At 38.6% G+C, this 19676-nt stretch overlaps 1 protein-coding gene across 1 annotated transcript in view; it reads left to right on the forward strand.

Moving 5' to 3' along the window:
* The first annotated feature begins 1220 nt into the window (after positions 1 to 1220).
* The window catches only part of LOC139947564 (inositol polyphosphate 5-phosphatase OCRL-like), a 58600-nt gene continuing 40144 nt past the window's right edge, over positions 1221 to 19676 (forward strand). The window contains exons 1-4 of the mRNA XM_071945508.1: positions 1221 to 1301; positions 8834 to 8973; positions 13447 to 13532; positions 16261 to 16358. Coding sequence (XP_071801609.1) covers positions 8911 to 8973; positions 13447 to 13532; positions 16261 to 16358 — 247 coding nt within the window. The 5' untranslated portion in view covers positions 1221 to 1301; positions 8834 to 8910. The remainder of the gene's footprint in view (positions 1302 to 8833; positions 8974 to 13446; positions 13533 to 16260; positions 16359 to 19676) is intronic.

The following is a 19676-nucleotide window of genomic DNA, read 5'->3' on the forward strand; positions in this document are numbered from 1 at the left end:
TTATGCTCAAACATTTATAAAATGATTGATTTTTGGTACTAATCACTAGTGCATTATTATGCCAACATTCAAATGAGTCAAAGAAATATCATCCAACCTCGAATTTACTATCTGCAAGATTAAGTTTCATTCTGTTTTAGTCACTAGATGGATCACGTGAGGTGGTTACTATTTGGGATTCTATGTTGTGCCAATATGAGGAAAAAGTTAAAATATTTTAAGTGATTAACTGCATACTATAATAAATTCCGATAAGCGTAACCGTAAAAAATATTACGTCTATATCAAAGAGAATAATATATCATAGATTGGTTTCTTATCTCCTGAAACAAAACATTACCGGTCTAAAATGGGGGAAAACGGATTGTTAGGAAGTGTGTGTGTTTTAAGGGGGTGGGGGTAATTTACTACCATGCCTTATGATATCTCTTAATTCTAATAGTAGCCATAATGCCGTGGGACAAAAATGTAATTAGATTTGTTAAGTAGTAATTTAATAATATTTTTGATTTATTTTGCACGCCATACTAGCTTCTAAATATTCAATAAAATACCAACCAATGAAAGGTATGAAAACATTTCAACACACCATGAAGTGTAAGTGTTATTGTAAAAAAATAATGGATAGATTATTTAAAAAAAAAACATTCAGTTTATGATTGTGAACAATTTTCCTTTTATTCTACTGAAAACACATGACACCAGGATACACCAAGTGAAAAGATAGTTGCGATAACTCCGGCCATGCCGCTACGCCGTCGGCAGGAGGGTTACGTTATCGCAACTAGTGAAAAGACTGTTCTGACTTTGACAATTACCAATAGTGTCCATTGTCTTCAAAGGAGGATACCACTTTCATACAAGTTCTTTTTAGTCGGATATCTCTTCTCTCGTCTCTGCTACTCTTGCTAGCCTTTAGTCGAGTAAATCCGCGGCTATCGGTGACTATGGATTTGTTGAGGATGGAACCAAATACCACTGCTGATTCCAATTCATTGTATTATACAATGATAGGCTCTTTGACAAAAATACCGTCCGACATCATCCTGCTAGTTATTATCTGGGAGTGGGTGCCGCGTGCGCCTTGACTAAAGGCTACAACGGGTGTATTTCAAGCATTAAACTCTATGATTTCAAGTTGAATAAATCATACGTAAGAGGGCGCTGTCACGAGATTTGTGAACCGACGTCTTGGGCCAAGACTAACTCATCATCCGAGGGTCGACTTGACTTGTCTAAGCAATTTTTATCTGGTCAACGAACAACTAAACTACGATACGCCACACACGACGAATTCTTTGGTGAGTGGATTTGGCCGGTGTTTTTTATTATTAATTAATGAAAAGTATCCTTAATTTTGTCCATATTATACAGCCTCACATAACCATAATAAACATAAACGCTTCCGATCTCACCATCTCTTAGTCTGGAAAAGTTTCCGTATGGCGCCACCACCATTCGAAATAAAATAATATAGTATCTAATTTACCTGATTGATATATCCCCTTTTTGTAAAAATGAGTGAAAAAGTGGCGGCGCCATACGGAAAGTTATCCCTTAGTCTTACTTAGTCTTAAGTCTTATTAATTAGGTTGCGATAGATAACGTATCCTGGTGTCATGTGTTTTCAGTAGGATAACAGGAAAATTGTTCACATTCTAAAACCTTAAATTTTTTCTTCAAATCATCTATCCAATTTTTCAACAATAACGCTTTCACTTCATAGTGTGTTGAAGTTTTTAAAGTTTTGGTTTTACGTTGCAAGAGACAGTCCGCCATTAACAGTGCTTAGTTAGAACATAGAGTCTTACTCTATGGTTAGAATGCATGCACGACATTCACATTGGAGCAACGTCATATGTTTTCATACCTTTCATTGGTCGGTATTTTATTGAATATACAGGAGCTAGTATGGCGTGCAAAATAAATCAAAAATATTATTCAATTACTACTTAACAAATTTAATTACATTTTTGTCCTACTTGGCATTATGGCTACTATATATTAGAATCCAGAGATATCATAAGGCATGAAAGTAAAACACCCCACCCCCCTTGATGCACTCACACTTCATAACAATCCGTTTTCCCCATTTCATACATAATGTTTGGTTTCAGGAGATAAGAAACCAATCTATGATATTTTCTCTTTAATGTAGACTTAATATTTATTACGCTTATCGGAATTTATTACAGTATGCAGTTAATCAAATAATTTTTATGTTGTCATTTTCACTTAAAATATTTTAATATTTTCCCCATATTGGCACACCATAGAATCCGAAATAGTAAAGTGTAAGTTTTATTGTTAAAAAATTGGATGGATGATTTGAAAAAAAACATTCAGCTTTTGATTGTGAACAATTTTCTTGTTATCCTACTGAAAACACATGACACCAGGATACTATATTAAGCAGTTTTCACAATGTTAGGGCCTATGCCTTTTTCTTTGAATTGGGAAAAAATTGCCATATCAACCGATGCCCTTCCTTATCTTCATAAGTATGCAAACATATATTAAAACTTGATGGACATTGAAATGTTAACACCACACACCGATCTTCGATGACTTCAACTGGCCCCATTTGTTTTGAGGGATAACTTTCCGTATGGCGCCACCACTTTTTCACTCATTTTTACAAAAAGGGATATCTCATTGAGGTAAATTAGATACTATATTACATGTATTTCATATCGAGTGAAAAAGTGGTGGCGCCATACGGAAACTTTTCCGTTTTGAGTTCTTTTTGTTTTCACGGCAAACGAGAAAGTATGGTTTCCCGGTGAAGCCATACATGGAAGAGACATCTGCAGTGACTGTAAGTGTTCTGTGAGACTCTGTGTATGACTCTTTAGCCAGCAGTTGTCTTCATTTTATTCAAAGTATTTTTTTATTATTAAATTTTAAGAATTACCATGGTAACTTGCAAAAAAAAAAAATAATAATAATAATAATAATAATAAAAAGTGTAAACAATTAGGCCTACTGGCTTTCAAATCTGATTTTTTTTCCCTCTTTTTTTCCCTTTTTTTCTTTTTCTTAATATTTATAACAAAGCGTATAAATAAACAGTGATAATTGAATCAACAAGCTGATGTTTAATATTGGTATGAGGGTTAAAAAATGAAGATTTCCAAAAATATTAGAAAATGATGTAAGGCACATGGCTTCTGTAAGCCTCTGTATTTTCTTTTCCAGAATGCTCAAATATTCAGTCACATGATTTGATCATCATGAATTGTGAATTGAAATAGTGTTTGATGAAACTTTTTCGGTGGGCAAATATTTTTATATATGGCCTCAACATTATGACATATTTTTTGTACCTTGTAGAAATGCCTAAAATACCAAACTTTTTGCTTTACAAGTGCAAATAACCAGTGGAGCCTTACGTGTTTCTAAGTTTTGGTCAAGGGAGAGGAGACTCTTTGCTTGCCAAATAAAACCACACAATTTTTATCTAGGGACTGATTACATCGCGCACAGAGAGGTAAAAGATTTGCCACGATTTTAGGGACACCTCGAAAACAGGACCTCCTACGATACATGTAACCCTCCTGCCGACGTCGGCAGGAGGGTTACGTTATCGCAACTAACCATTTCTGTTCTTACCACAGACATTTAATACCTATAGACCGACAGGATCTATGGAAATCAACGTCTGGATAGTGTAATTTGAACAGCACCCGACTATACCCAAACCATGGGCAAAATCTGTGAAAACGCAAGTAAAAACACGTGTAAAGCAATGGGCGAGTGAAAGATGTTGACAGAAAAATTTGTGTTTTTATGGTAAACAAATCACAAAAATTCTAAAAAGCGATGTTAAATCAATAGCTAGATACCTTTTTTGTCTTTAATTGTTTGTCGTTTCTCGTCTTTTTTCTGAACTTTTTTCAAAACAATGAAAGTAGAAGGATTTTGTCAAGAAAATATGTTCGTCACTCACTTTCCACCCAAAGTGCACGTCGGTGCGTGTTTTGCGCGGGCGTTGATGACGCGCATCGCATAGACTTACGTGCTACCCATACGTGATTGTTTGGTGTGCATTCGACTAAGCGTACGCAACACAGCGGGCCGAAGTACGAACTTGTGTGTAACAACACAGCGGGCCGAAGTACGAACTTGTGTGTAACAACACAGCGGGCCGAAGTACGAACTTGTGTGTAACAACACAGCGGGCCGAAGTACGAACTTGTGTGTAACAACACAGCGGGCCGAAGTACGAACTTGTGTGTAACAACACAGCGGGCCGAAGTACGAACTTGTGTGTAACAACACAGCGGGCCGAAGTACGAACTTGTGTGTAACAACACAGCGGGCCGAAGTACGAACTTGTGTGTAACAACACAGCGGGCCGAAGTACGAACTTGTGTGTAACAACACAGCGGGCCGAATACGAACTTGTGTGTAACAACACAGCGGGCCGAAGTACGAACTTGTGTGTAACAACACAGCGGGCCGAAGTACGAACTTGTGTGTAACAACACAGCGGGCCGAAGTACGAACTTGTGTGTAACAACACAGCGGGCCGAAGTACGAACTTGTGTGTAACAACACAGCGGGCCGAAGTACGAACTTGTGTGTAACAACACAGCGGGCCGAAGTACGAACTTGTGTGTAACAACACAGCGGGCCGAAGTACGAACTTGTGTGTAACAACACAGCGGGCCGAAGTACGAACTTGTGTGTAACAACACAGCGGGCCGAAGTACGAACTTGTGTGTAACAACACAGCGGGCCGAAGTACGAACTTGTGTGTAACAACACAGCGGGCCGAATACGAACTTGTGTGTAACAACACAGCGGGCCGAAGTACGAACTTGTGTGTAACAACACAGCGGGCCGAAGTACGAACTTGTGTGTAACAACACAGCGGGCCGAAGTACGAACTTGTGTGTAACAACACAGCGGGCCGAAGTACGAACTTGTGTGTAACAACACAGCGGGCCGAAGTACGAACTTGTGTGTAACAACACAGCGGGCCGAAGTACGAACTTGTGTGTAACAACACAGCGGGCCGAAGTACGAACTTGTGTGTAACAACACAGCGGGCCGAAGTACGAACTTGTGTGTAACAACACAGCGGGCCGAATACGAACTTGTGTGTAACAACACAGCGGGCTGAAGTACGAACTTGTGTGTAACAACACAGCGGGCTGAAGTACGAACTTGTGTGTAACAACACAGCGGGCCGAAGTACGAACTTGTGTGTAACAACACAGCGGGCCGAAGTACGAACTTGTGTGTAACAACACAGCGGGCCGAAGTACGAACTTGTGTGTAACAACACAGCGGGCCGAAGTACGAACTTGTGTGTAACAACACAGCGGGCCGAAGTACGAACTTGTGTGTAACAACACAGCGGGCCGAAGTACGAACTTGTGTGTAACAACACAGCGGGCCGAAGTACGAACTTGTGTGTAACAACACAGCGGGCCGAAGTACGAACTTGTGTGTAACAACACAGCGGGCCGAAGTACGAACTTGTGTGTAACAACACAGCGGGCCGAATACGAACTTGTGTGTAACAACACAGCGGGCCGAAGTACGAACTTGTGTGTAACAACACAGCGGGCCGAAGTACGAACTTGTGTGTAACAACACAGCGGGCCGAAGTACGAACTTGTGTGTAACAACACAGCGGGCCGAAGTACGAACTTGTGTGTAACAACACAGCGGGCCGAAGTACGAACTTGTGTGTAACAACACAGCGGGCCGAAGTACGAACTTGTGTGTAACAACACAGCGGGCCGAAGTACAAACTTGTGTGTAACAACACAGCGGGCCGAAGTACGAACTTGTGTGTAACAACACAGCGGGCCGAATACGAACTTGTGTGTAACAACACAGCGGGCTGAAGTACGAACTTGTGTGTAACAACACAGCGGGCTGAAGTACGAACTTGTGTGTAACAACACAGCGGGCCGAAGTACGAACTTGTGTGTAACAACACAGCGGGCCGAAGTACGAACTTGTGTGTAACAACACAGCGGGCCGAAGTACGAACTTGTGTGTAACAACACAGCGGGCCGAAGTACGAACTTGTGTGTAACAACACAGCGGGCCGAATACGAACTTGTGTGTAACAACACAGCGGGCCGAATACGAACTTGTGTGTAACAACACAGCGGGCTGAAGTACGAACTTGTGTGTAACAACACAGCGGGCTGAAGTACGAACTTGTGTGTAACAACACAGCGGGCCGAAGTACGAACTTGTGTGTAACAACACAGCGGGCCGAAGTACGAACTTGTGTGTAACAACACAGCGGGCCGAAGTACGAACTTGTGTGTAACAACACAGCGGGCTGAAGTACGAACTTGTGTGTAACACTACTGAGTGAGTCTAGACTGGATTTCCCGGAAAAAAAGCTTTTAAAAACAACATTTTAATAGTTAAACCTCAACGCCCAACATTTGTAAACAGTTACATGGTATATGGAATATTTATGAAGTGTTGTCTAAAATGTTAAGGTTACAATCCAGCATCGGGTCAATATCTCATGAAAATTTATAAAATATAGTTAAGAAGTGCGGGCACTGCCTCAAGGAAATACCAAAACGTGTACTTAAAGCGGCTGGTCGCGCGTTAACTTCCGCCCATGGTTTGAGAAAATCCAAAATTTCACTCTAGCGCCCCCTGCTGTCGGTCTATAGGTATTATATATCTGTGGTCCTTACTCTCTTTGATCTCACTCTGTACTACATTGTTCTTCATTTTAAATTTAATATCTTACTTAAAATACTGGTGTCATGACGTGTTTTCAGTAGGATACAGGAAAATTTATATGAAGAGATAAAACTTAAAGAAGTAATCACTGGTTTCAGTTGAATGAGCTAAAACAATGAACAAATTGAATAGGGATAACTCCTTATTTTCATGATGTACTGACTTGAAACCTAAATCAAATATTACTTTCTACATAAAGATGCATTATGAATTGAACTCAAAGAGTGCATCACTGAAGAGTGCAAACCGTTTATCAAATATTGCTACTTACATATAGGCCTATAATATGAAAAGATAAAATTCAAAGATCACTCGTTCCAGTTGAATGAGCTAAAGTAATGAAAATCTTAAATGACATAACTTCATTCTTGTCAACGTCCCCACCTCTTTGACCATCAGTTGATCAAATTATTGGTTTTTCTGTCAGTCATTGGTTCTATCTGGTGATCGGCAGCTCGCCATGGCAGCTTCGCTGTTCTAGTTTGTTGTTGAAATTTTGTCATAAATCAGGTACTACTCTAGTACTAGCCCTAACTAGTAGTAGCACTACTTAGAATCGATAATGAAAATTTTTGAAAAAAGGAGTAACTCCCCAGTTATTACTTTGTCTAACTCTAAACTCTACCTAACTTTCCAGCATTAATAGGACTTAGTTTAGCCCACCTTGTTAAGCTGTAAATGTCTCTCTTCGATCGGTCTCATCATGCGACAGTGATGAGACCGATGTTAAAAAAGACTCGAGCCATTTACGGCTCAACAAGGTGGGCTAAGGACGAGATCAGTTCCGAATCGAAAGACGTAGGACGCATAGAGCTCATGAATGCTAAGTTAGGACGGATTACTCGTCCTAACTCAAGATAGGATTAATCCTTTCCTAGCGTTTTGTGAAATCTGCGTGGCTGCAGGGCAGTCACAACCGAACAAAGTAAACTTAATAAAACATTAAATTAAATATTGACTTGTTGGTAACTTGTTTCTGGAATTCTGGTAAGCAATAATTTACTGTGCTTAGCAAGTTTTTAACAGGGCTCAGGTCAAATGAAAAGCACACAAACTTGCTAAGCACAAAAAGTATTGCTAACCAGAAAAAGGTTGAACTTGAAGTAGAAAACAACTTCCCTGGCCTTGTTTTGACTTTACTTTGACTTGGAGGTCTACTCTGCAAACAAGATGATTTAGGAAGTAAATATTAAATACTAAATAGTAAAGCTTACGGGTACAACCATCTTTTTAGGGAGTTTTTGCTCTGAAAAGAGCCGGTGGGGTCTCAACGTTTCGAACAGTATTCTGTTTGACAGCACCAGCTCTTTTCAGAGCCAACACTCCCTCAAAAGACGGCTGTACCCGGAAGTTTACTATTAAGTACTTACAGTTACTTCTAATTCTTCACACCATCACCATGCAAAACTTCAAACACCATTTCAGATGATTTAGAGAGTCATGGTTTCTCCGTATGAAACGCATTTATTAAGTTTGACCCTTAGGCATTCCAATTCAAAAAGTAATGACATCATTACCTTTTTTATACCACTAGTGCCCTTTTGTGACAAAATTTAAATGTTATTATTTTGCTGAAAATCTGTTGCAAAAAATTTAGCAATGAAATTGTTTTTTTGCGAATTGAAAATAATGGCCTTTCCCTTTCCAAAAGTGAAAATTCTAGGTCTGAGCTTAGTACTAAGAAATTGTGTTGATGTCATCAGCTTTCCACATCAGGTATCATCAAAGATTCTTGCACGTACAAGTCAAAAATACAAATCTTTAGAATCACATTAAACTTCCTGTAAGTTAATAACATTGATATTTCCTACAAAGACTCTTAACACGTTTTTAAAGTGTTCTCTTTGTCTACACCAAACATCTTTTTCTTTTTTTCATAAAACAAAAAATTTAATGTCTGTTTCTTTTACATTGTAAATTTATTGTATGTGTTAGTGATTGTTTTCCTTCTTGTACTCAAATCTGTTGTAAAGGACTTGACTCAAAGCTTAAATTGCTTATCACTTGTATTTAACATACTCTGACTTGATCTCCTGTAAGATGCAATTTATTTGAATACATCTTGGTTAAACTCTTTCTTGTCTTTTTCCTATTTGTTCAGATTGAAGACGTGATTTACATCCAGTGAAGCATCCATGATCTACTTCTATCAATGGTTGTAATTAGTACCAAGCTGACATGGATTTATTGACTGCTATCAATACAAAGTTAGCACATGACACTAATGTGCAATGTATGGATATATCCTTTGAATAACAGTCAAGATATTAACAGTTTTGTCAAGTTTTTGACTCCATAAAATGGCCGACCATGTTAGTTCGCAAAGTAAAAGGAAACCGCAATTTGGAGATATACTGCATTCTACTTTTAAAACATCTTTTTCACCATATCAATTTTATAACAAAATGTTTTAAACGAGTTTCATAGACCAACTCAAGCGATCCAAGGCAATTAGTCTAGACCAGATTTAAAAAACCCCAACTTCGAGCGGCATTTTGGAGTAAAAGTTGGTTACATACCTGATTTAACTAATTTGGGGGTGCTGAATCCGAAAATGATGAATACCAAGGCTAATATTTAGTCCTTCACCCTGAAAAACAAATTTAAAACAATGCAGAAAACCTAGCAGACGACGGACTTCTCACGTGAAAAATAGTCAGGTTCTGCTGTGGTTCCATATTGATGTTGTCAGGATACCATATACAGGGCAGGTACCCGGGTGCAGGTCAGGTATCCGTAACAAACTTTTGAGTGTACTGGATAGATCTGCAATTAAATTGCACTTTCAGAGGGACCAACACGTGCTTTCAATGTCATTTTAAAAGTATTTGAGTTAGTGTTTTTTCTAATAAAGAGTTATTTATTATTTAAACATAGTTTCTCTGTTGTCAAAAGCACAAACCGTTGATTATTTTCTCTTATAATGTTTATTTATTTATTTATTTATTTATTTATTTATTCATTCCTTCCTTCCTTCCTTCCTTCCTTCCTTCCTTCCTTCCTTCCTTCCTTCCTTCCTTCCTTCCTTCCTTCCTTCCTTCCTTCCTTCCTTCCTTCCTTCCTTCCTTCCTTCCTTCCTTCCTTCCTTCCTTCCTTCCTTCCTTCCTTCCTTCCTTCCTTCCTTCCTTCCTTCCTTCCTTCCTTCCTTCCTTCCTTCCTTCCTTCCTTCCTTCCTTCCTTCCTTCCTTCCTTCCTTCCTTCCTTCCTTCCTTCCTTCCTTCCTTCCTTCCTTCCTTCCTTCCTTCCTTCCTTCCTTCCTTCCTTCCTTCCTTCCTTCCTTCCTTCCTTCCTTCCTTCCTTCCTTCCTTCCTTCCTTCCTTCCTTCCTTCCTTCCTTCCTTCCTTCCTTCCTTCCTTCCTTCCTTCCTTCCTTCCTTCCTTCCTTCCTTCCTTCCTTCCTTCCTTCCTTCCTTCCTTCCTTCCTTCCTTCCTTCCTTCCTTCCTTCCTTCCTTCCTTCCTTCCTTCCTTCCTTCCTTCCTTCCTTCCTTCCTTCCTTCCTTCCTTCCTTCCTTCCTTCCTTCCTTCCTTCCTTCCTTCCTTCCTTCCTTCCTTCCTTCCTTCCTTCCTTCCTTCCTTCCTTCCTTCCTTCCTTCCTTCCTTCCTTCCTTCCTTCCTTCCTTCCTTCCTTCCTTCCTTCCTTCCTTCCTTCCTTCCTTCCTTCCTTCCTTCCTTCCTTCCTTCCTTCCTTCCTTCCTTCCTTCCTTCCTTCCTTCCTTCCTTCCTTCCTTCCTTCCTTCCTTCCTTCCTTCCTTCCTTCCTTCCTTCCTTCCTTCCTTCCTTCCTTCCTTCCTTCCTTCCTTCCTTCCTTCCTTCCTTCCTTCCTTCCTTCCTTCCTTCCTTCCTTCCTTCCTTCCTTCCTTCCTTCCTTCCTTCCTTCCTTCCTTCCTTCCTTCCTTCCTTCCTTCCTTCCTTCCTTCCTTCCTTCCTTCCTTCCTTCCTTCCTTCCTTCCTTCCTTCCTTCCTTCCTTCCTTCCTTCCTTCCTTCCTTCCTTCCTTCCTTCCTTCCTTCCTTCCTTCCTTCCTTCCTTCCTTCCTTCCTTCCTTCCTTCCTTCCTTCCTTCCTTCCTTCCTTCCTTCCTTCCTTCCTTCCTTCCTTCCTTCCTTCCTTCCTTCCTTCCTTCCTTCCTTCCTTCCTTCCTTCCTTCCTTCCTTCCTTCCTTCCTTCCTTCCTTCCTTCCTTCCTTCCTTCCTTCCTTCCTTCCTTCCTTCCTTCCTTCCTTCCTTCCTTCCTTCCTTCCTTCCTTCCTTCCTTCCTTCCTTCCTTCCTTCCTTCCTTCCTTCCTTCCTTCCTTCCTTCCTTCCTTCCTTCCTTCCTTCCTTCCTTCCTTCTTTCTTTCTTTACCATGGGGAAACCTCTCAGTGAAACACTGTTTTTCAGAGGTGCCCAGCAACTACATACACATTAAAATTAAAAAATAGTTTTAATATAAAAATATGTATATACAAATATTAATTAATATTAAAAATAGAAAAACAGCCAAATTTAAATAAAGACTATGGATAATTAACCACAACACTAAACAGCACAAATAAATAACCCAATGTATATAAATTATAAACAAATGTTTTGTAGGATTTGGGCTCCCATCCCTGTCCTTACAGAGACATTTCTATAAAAGAAAATACAGAATTAATAGTACACAACACATTGCAATTCGATTGAATAATGACTTGCGACAAAACACAAATCATCATGCAGATGGACTATCATTCAGGAAACTGATAAGCAAACATATAATTTTGTAAACATGCAAATTTCCTTTGGGGAGATACAGTTACATGACATTACAAAAATGCCTCTATGGAATCGACGCATCAAAGCATTCCATTCAAGCTGATATTTCCCAAAATCCAATAGTGTTTTTCCTAAAATTAACCTGATTTTATGTTATGTTATGATAGAAGTATACCGGAGAAGGTATCCTTGTAGTACTGAAACAACACTGAAACACATACAACAACTTGGTGCAAGGAGGCATCTTCTTTTCAGTGTATGTCATCCTTTCCAGCATCAACTTAAACCCTATACTATAACATGTACAGAGTCATCTAAATCAAAAATCATATACTATCACAGTGCAAAGAAGTCCACTGGGTATTAGACATTTTTACGATTAGGTTCATTTTTAACTTACTATTTTCATTTTTGGGGGGTTTAAGACTTTTCTTATTATTCATGGTTTATTTATTAAAACACTGCAATACAGCGGCTAAAAAGCCGAAATGCACAGTTTACAAAGAAGTCATTAAAAAACATTACTATTATATAAAGAAGAAGAAGAAAATATTGATGTATAAACACACAGGCAACAAATTTGTGACAGAAACACATTAAAGAGACATGTTGCCCCAGATCGGTCGAGTTGATCACCAAAAAGCGCCCAAGATCGTCCCCCACTTTAAACTGCATGCGGCCGGATAGAAAATTCGAGAGTAGAGCAGAATAATCCACACAAACAACCCCCGAAACTGCACGGTCTTCCCCCCACGTCGCGAACAAACACGGTCGGCCACTCCGCGGAGTCAAAATTTTGACTCCGCAAAATGGCAGACCACAAACAAACAAACAAACTTGAATTTATTTTTTTAATTATTAGCCTACAACAGTTAGATTGGTTCGTCAAGTGTGGAGAATAATTTCTAAACCGGGGGAGAATTGTAATCGAAAAATTAGTTACTTTAAAATCCTCTAAAATCAAATTTTTTGACTGGTAAGATAATTTCAAGCCATGAGTGTGAACACTAAAAGCTAACCTATTCAAAAACAGGGAGCACTGAAAAGTTGATATACAATCCAATTTTCTGTATCATTGTTGAGTCTACACCTGGTATAGGCCCACCTGTTTAAGTAGTGTAGGCCTACATTATAAGAGAAAATAATCAACGGTTTGTGCTTTAAACAACAGAGAAACTATGTTCAAATAATAAATAACTCTTTATTAGAAAAAAACACCAACTAAAATACTTTCAAATTGACATTGAAAGCACATGTTGGTCCCTCTGAAAGTGCAATTTGGTTGTAGATCTATCCAGTACACTCAAAAGTTTGTTAGGGATACCTGACCTGCACCCGGGTACCCGCCCTGTATGGTATCCTGACAACATCAATATGGAACCACAGCAGAACCTGACTATTTTTCAAGTGAGAAGTCCGTCGTCTGCTAGGTTTTCTGTATTGTTTTAAATTTGATTTTTCAGGGTGAAGGACTAAAAATTAGCCGTGGTATCCACCATTTTCGGATTTGGCACCCCCAAATTAGTTAAATCAGGTATGTTACCAATATTTACTCAAAAATGCCGCTCACTTCCTTAACTAGAGCCCTTTTTGGAAATCTGGTCTAGACTAAATGTGTCCCTTTAAAGCTTTGCTTCAAGTATCCTCATTCTCAAGCCAGAATGTAGGATACATGCCAACAGTAGTAAACATAATCCGTTCAAAACAAACTATCACACAAGGAAGGGTCTTGCTCAGCCTTTCAAATTGGTGTGTCTGACAAGGTTTGGCAGCAATTACCATGTAGTATCACTCACTGGCCATTCTGTCTCAACAAGTTAAGTGGACATTCCTTGTTTTAATCGTTTGTATACACTAATTTTAAGTTACTTTTATTTCCTTTTATTAACTTAGTTTTCAGGAAAGTTTAGTATGTGTTGATAGGATTTTAAGTTGACTGTACCTGTACTAGTACAAAAGTGTTTTCTTAACATTCACACTATGTATTTGGAAATGTGATCCCAGACTTGAGTAATAGCAAGTATGTGTTCGCTCTGGTAAATCATCAAGGAGCCTCTTCACATGGGTAAGTAACATTGATGGCTTGGAGTGCTGTGGTTTAAACTAGGACTCCTGAGGTGATACTCGTTCTTTGTCTCTGGATAATAGACCGCTGTGTGAATCACAGAGTGAGTCGTACTTTTTAAACATGCACAGGGAAAATTAGTAACAAGTTTGTTTTATAAAAACCCATGATGAATTCTGCCTAGACATCCAGAAGCTGCCATTGCTATTTTTGTATTAGTACACTGATTTCTACAGTCATGCATGCAACTTGGATCAGCTGAGTTCCTCTTTTTTATATTCTCATTCAAACTTGAAAAAACACTGTACAAAACCATTGGAATTTTTGAATATCTTCTGTTTTGTGAAGTTACAGTTGCTTGCCTTAGCTGGTATACGCCTCTCTTAATATTTATGCATGACGTCATAATTTTTACCCAAAATGAGGCTATGGGCGCACGTCCCCCATCACTTGCAGTGGCTGCGCCCATCGCCTCGTTTTAGATTAGCATTGTGACGTACCTCATGCATAAATATTAAGAAAGTCGTATAGCTGGTTGCATGTGTATAGAACACTGGTTGCTAAGACTTTAATTCACTGATTGATACAGGTACATTGTATAGTACTTTTGTTGCATTGTGTGTCACACTCTTAGAGATTTCAAGTACCAGTAAACTAAGGCGTGTCATAGCAAACACACTCTTCTGATTCTGGCAGATCTCTTGTTGTTTTACACTAGATAAATTAAGAACATGACCAATTTATTCCATTGCATAAATTTACAAAAAATTCAATTCCACGAAAAAGTCCAGAGATGGCATCCATGTACATAATGCACTTGATGATATCCAAGCCTACATCCGTATGAACTGTAAAAGGGGGTAACCCTGTTTCAGCCCAAGGAGTAGGTGTCAATGGCCTCTGAAAAAATTTGTTTGTATCCCACACCTTGAAGTGGCCTTCAGGCCTTGTGTGTCTGGCAAATTGCATTAAAAAAATATATATATAATGAATAGGGTAGGTGGCCTTGGCTTTCGATCCAAACCGGACCTTCTTCAGAGGCATAAAACAAGTACAAACAAGTACATATCCATTTATAGAAAAAGAGAGGGGAAAGGGATTAAGGGAAGGATCCAGAAAGAAGCGGGAAAATACCAGCCAATCAAAGTTTCTATTTCAGAAACAATGGTGGCTATGATGCCGAACAAAACTAAAGTTGTATTTACAAACCTATAGGGTGAAAAATAATGATTTATTAATAATCTGTAAAGAAAGGAAAAATGTTAGAAATTGTTCTGAAAAGAACAGGTAGGGAGTGGGAAGAGATAAAAGGGATATGGTTATAACAATTAAAAACAAAATACAAGCAAATCAATGGGATCACCCCGAAGGGATACAACAACCAAGAAAAATGAAAGTTTCTTACTAGACGTACGACTTGTGAAAAAAAAAAAAATATATATATATGTATATATATATACCCGTTCCAAATACAAAACGTGTCTGTACATTAAGCCCTCACTTAAGGTGAAGAGTCATACCACTGGCTCTTTATACAACATTAAGACAGACTCCGAATGTAGCACTTGTAATGTAGTCTATGTCATATCATGTAAGAGATGTGGGCTACAATATGTGGGAGAGACTAAGACCAAACTTAGTCTTCGCTTTGCGAATCATGTCTCTTCCATAAAGACCAAGAAACCGTACCCAGTCTCTATCCACTTCAACAGCCCCAATCATAGTGTCAATGATGTTGAACTTCTGGTGATTGAAGCTTGCAATGGTGATGACACACACCTCAAGCATAGAGAATCACACTGGATTCACCAACTCAAGACAGTCAAACCCTTTGGACTTTTTAAGTTGTTCTTATGAATTTGTTACTATAGACGATGTGACCTCTGACGTCACATGAAAACCATAACATGATTCGCGCGCATACCGCCGGGCAAAACCTTTGTGTTTTGGCAGCCAGCTAAAAAGTGTATGCAATCTTACCATGACTACAAGTCTTTTTGCCCGGCGAAACATGACGTATATAGTGTTTTGTCAACAGAGGGCGGTTTGAATGTAAACATAGGTCACATCGTCTATTAACTATCTCATGTAAGAACCCCCCCCCCCCTTTTTTTCCACAGGTCCCTCATACCTATTTTTAATACCATCCTACCTTTGATCTTGCTAGTCTTTATTAATTGACCATTGTTAGTTGCATCATGATGCAACTTGCTCTCTAATTCTACCCTTTCATGTTTCCCTGCATTGTTATCGAACAATGCATTTACCACTTTTACACCCTTTCATACGAAACATCCTTTGTCCTCGCCACTTTACTCCTATTGGTTCATAGCCACCAATTGTTTCTGAAATAGAAACTTTGATTGGCTGTTATTTTCCCGCTTCTTTCTGGATCCTTCCTTTAATCCCTTTCCCCTCTCTTTTTCTATAAATGGATATTTATTTTTTGTACTCATTTTATGCCTCTGAAGAAGGTCTGGTTTGGATCGAAAGCTAAGGCCATCTACCCTATTTATTATATACTATACGAATTATGATTGATATTTTCATATACACAAGACAATAAGGCATTGTTTCTTGTTCTATTTGCTTAGTTTTTCTAGAAATGATTGCATCCATTTCTTGCCTGCTGAAAGATATCCTTTGATCTGCATTTTTTAAGGGAATTAACAAATAATTATAATGCAAGTATTTATTTAAAAGCTGCATCTGTTGTGTTTTGTTGTAGGCTGTTTGTGTACCGCTACCAACACCAAGTGAAATGCTCAAGTGATTTGATACTGGAATCTATTTTTGCTATTAGTAGCGATTTCCAGTATGTACTGGGTAAGTGAATGGCGTTGTAAATCATATTTCATTAAGTTGCAAAAGAAAATTCACATTTTCCTTTCTGTAGTAACCTTATACACAGGATCCTGGTGGTCTCAAAAGCCTTGCCTGCTATAGTACATGTAGTTCTTCTGTTCATTTGTGCCAATGTGATCTAGATCTGGTTCCTCGGTGCCCTCCTTCAGATAGGTGTCAGGGATTACTTTCAATTTCACTTGCCAAACTTGTCAAATCTTACAAAGTTCCTCGGGCAAAACTTGCCATTGTTTTTCTCTGCGATAGCGGAAAATACCTAGTTTTTGTTCTGATATTGTTGTATTATTCCATAGTCTTTGTGCACTTTTTCTCTCTATATATATACCACTTTTGGTAATTTTAAGACTTGTATTCTACTGAAAGTTGCCACACATGCTTAGACCTGGCTGCCTTACACTTTTGTTTTATACAACAGTGATGTCCTGGATATCAGGGTCCATTTCCTGGGTGGACATTTTTCAAAGCTTCTTAACTCAAATCTTACCTGCAAGAAGCCACTAATTTTAACAGATTCACATTCCATGACAGCATACATTTTTCTGCGATGGGTTTTGGTTGTCATAATATTCCTCACAAATCCGTCATTTTCATGAAGTAATGTAGCTCTCAACGTTAAGAAATTCCTGTTATGATTGTATTCTCACAGTGTTGTCTGCTGCCGTGCAAAGATGCGAGACATAAATTTATGTAATTCTTGGTCACCATATCTTAACTGCACAGCTTAACACGCAAATGCAAAGCAATAAATGCGCTACTTGCGTACGCACGGCAGACCTTGACAATGCGACCATGAACAGGAATTTTTTAACGTTGGGAGCTGCATTATTTCACGAAAATGACAGATTTGTGATGAATATATGACAACCAAAACTCACCGCAGAAAAATGTGAATTGGTTGAAAATAGTCGCTTCTTGCGAGTAAGATTTGAGTTATGAAACTTTGAAGGTCACACATGATGTCATAAAATATCTAGCGCCCTCTATTTACAGAATAAAACAACTCAAAATGTATAGTTGATGTAAACATTTCAAAATTGCTTCATACAATAGGGTCTTTATGCCCTTTATGCAGGCAATGCATGTGTGAGGTTTCAAATTTTACGTCTTTATGTGTCGCAATAAAGGTGTACTTTCATATGAAGAACTAGTGTGCATCTGCTCAACGCCTTTCACAGCGACCCGTTCAACACGGGAAATTCCCTTCAAAGTCACACACTTGGGAGACGTTTTCATCAGTTTTAGAAAAGTGACCTTGTTAAACTTACAAAGTCGCTCGGCATCGTAGAGTATATTATATTTCTCTTTCGAAACGGTACACTTTTTATATAATCAAAAGCCAAGAAAGAGGGGCACTTTTTGATTGAAAGGATGCATTTTTACTGAAATAATCAGTTTCCTATGGAGGTCACACCACATTTTGTAATTTTTTGCGGGGGTTGTCCCACTAAATTTAACGGCAAACTCACTAGCAATCTCGCACCACCAGAAGTCGCACAGTTTATGAAACTAGATAAAATAAGCTTTCCATCCATGTACATGTAACATGTTTTGTGATTGGTGGACTGGAAAAAGGGGCACTTTTTGTATAAAATTATGAAGTTTGGGAGAGCTTGCAACTCCATAGTTTGGACTACGAGCCATATGGCTAGTGGGTAGGCCTGGGCGAATTATTCGAATATCCGGTTAATGGCGAATAGGTTTTCCTATTCGTAACTGCGAATGCCTTTTTTTTCTTAACCGGATATCCGCATAGGGCGCGAATACCTATTCACAAACCGGATAATTCTGTAATTATAACCGAGTAACCGGATATTCTTTAATATCCGAATATCCGCGGACGTCGGTGACAACTGATATGAATGTTTTGTCTGAATCCTTATGAAACTTCTATTAAGACAGCATAAAACAGCATAAATTAAGTATTTAACTATGCTCACCTCCGTGAAGAGTTAAAACAATGACATTTCTGACGTAATTTGTTCAAAGATTACAAAAGTTTTCCTTCACGTAGAGTCAATCACGATCAAAAGAAAAAGCAAATCGCCATCTTTAAATTAGATCCGGTCATTTTTATGAATGAACCGAGTGACACCGTCTAAAACTAATATCAATCCGCCCATAGATCTAATTCACAAACGTTATGTGGCGGAAAGCTAGACCTCCTCAAACTGAGCGAAGCACAAACATCGTTCAATCGGAAGCAGAATACGTCGTTTGGCAAAGCTTTTTGCTGTTTTAATTCATCATTCTTTATGCCTCAACAATAATTTTATATTTAAGAAGCATTCTGAATTGACAATGTAGCGTTTTAATATCCAAAAGTATATTTGAATCTTGGAACTTTGTGCTTTTCTTCGAATCGAACATCACTCGACGTGGCTGGATCACTACATTTAGTTAATAGGGCTGTTTTTTTGCAGAATATGTGGGTGGGTACATCAAAAATGCTAATACTTCGTAAAAAAAATTTCCAAAAATATAGGACTACATAAAATTATCACTCAACACATTAGTAGAAGGGTCTCATGTCCTTTTTTTTGTTTAATGATGTACAGAAATATCTTGTTGAATCAAGTTTGTTGTGCAACATGAATTTTCTTGTCATTATAAAACTATGTTCAATAGGCCTATTTCTGTATAATGTTTGTAATCTACTCAACATAATATGCCACTTAATTGATTTCTATGAAATTGATTTATTACTCCTACTTACTATGTTAGTTTTTGTTTTAAATAATTCTCATGCTTCCTGCCCCTTCTTACGAAGTAGCTAGACGTTTGATCCCCTAAATTATAAATGAATTGTCCCATTTTTGGCTGTGCACTCAAGCCCTAACCACAGTTAGCTCACACAGCTTGAGGGATTACATGTATCTGCTCAAAACGAGGCCAAAGTTCTTCATATGTTAAGACATGTCCCTATCTATGTACAAGTCTGTTGTGTTAAGACAGAGACCTGTTCTCGTGAAAGCAGGAGATGTCGTGATTGTTGCACTACATGATTTGTAACAAATTTTAAAAGTTCTGCAGCCGATTTCACAAAACGCTAGGATGTATCCCATCTCGAGTGAGGATGAGTAACGTGTTTTAACTTAGGATGGGTTCAATGTGTCCTACGTCTTTGGATACGGAACTGAACTCGTCCTCAGTCCTAAGATTAATCCTTAGTTAGGAAGAGTTTGGTGAAATCGATGGCTGACTACTTAACTTCCCTGCAAACATGTTTGTAACACAAAATCACATAGTCCTCCTCCCCCAAAACCCTGATTGAGTCCATTG

This window comes from Asterias amurensis, chromosome 14 (assembly GCF_032118995.1).
Source record: "Asterias amurensis chromosome 14, ASM3211899v1".
NCBI lineage: Eukaryota > Metazoa > Echinodermata > Asteroidea > Forcipulatida > Asteriidae > Asterias > Asterias amurensis.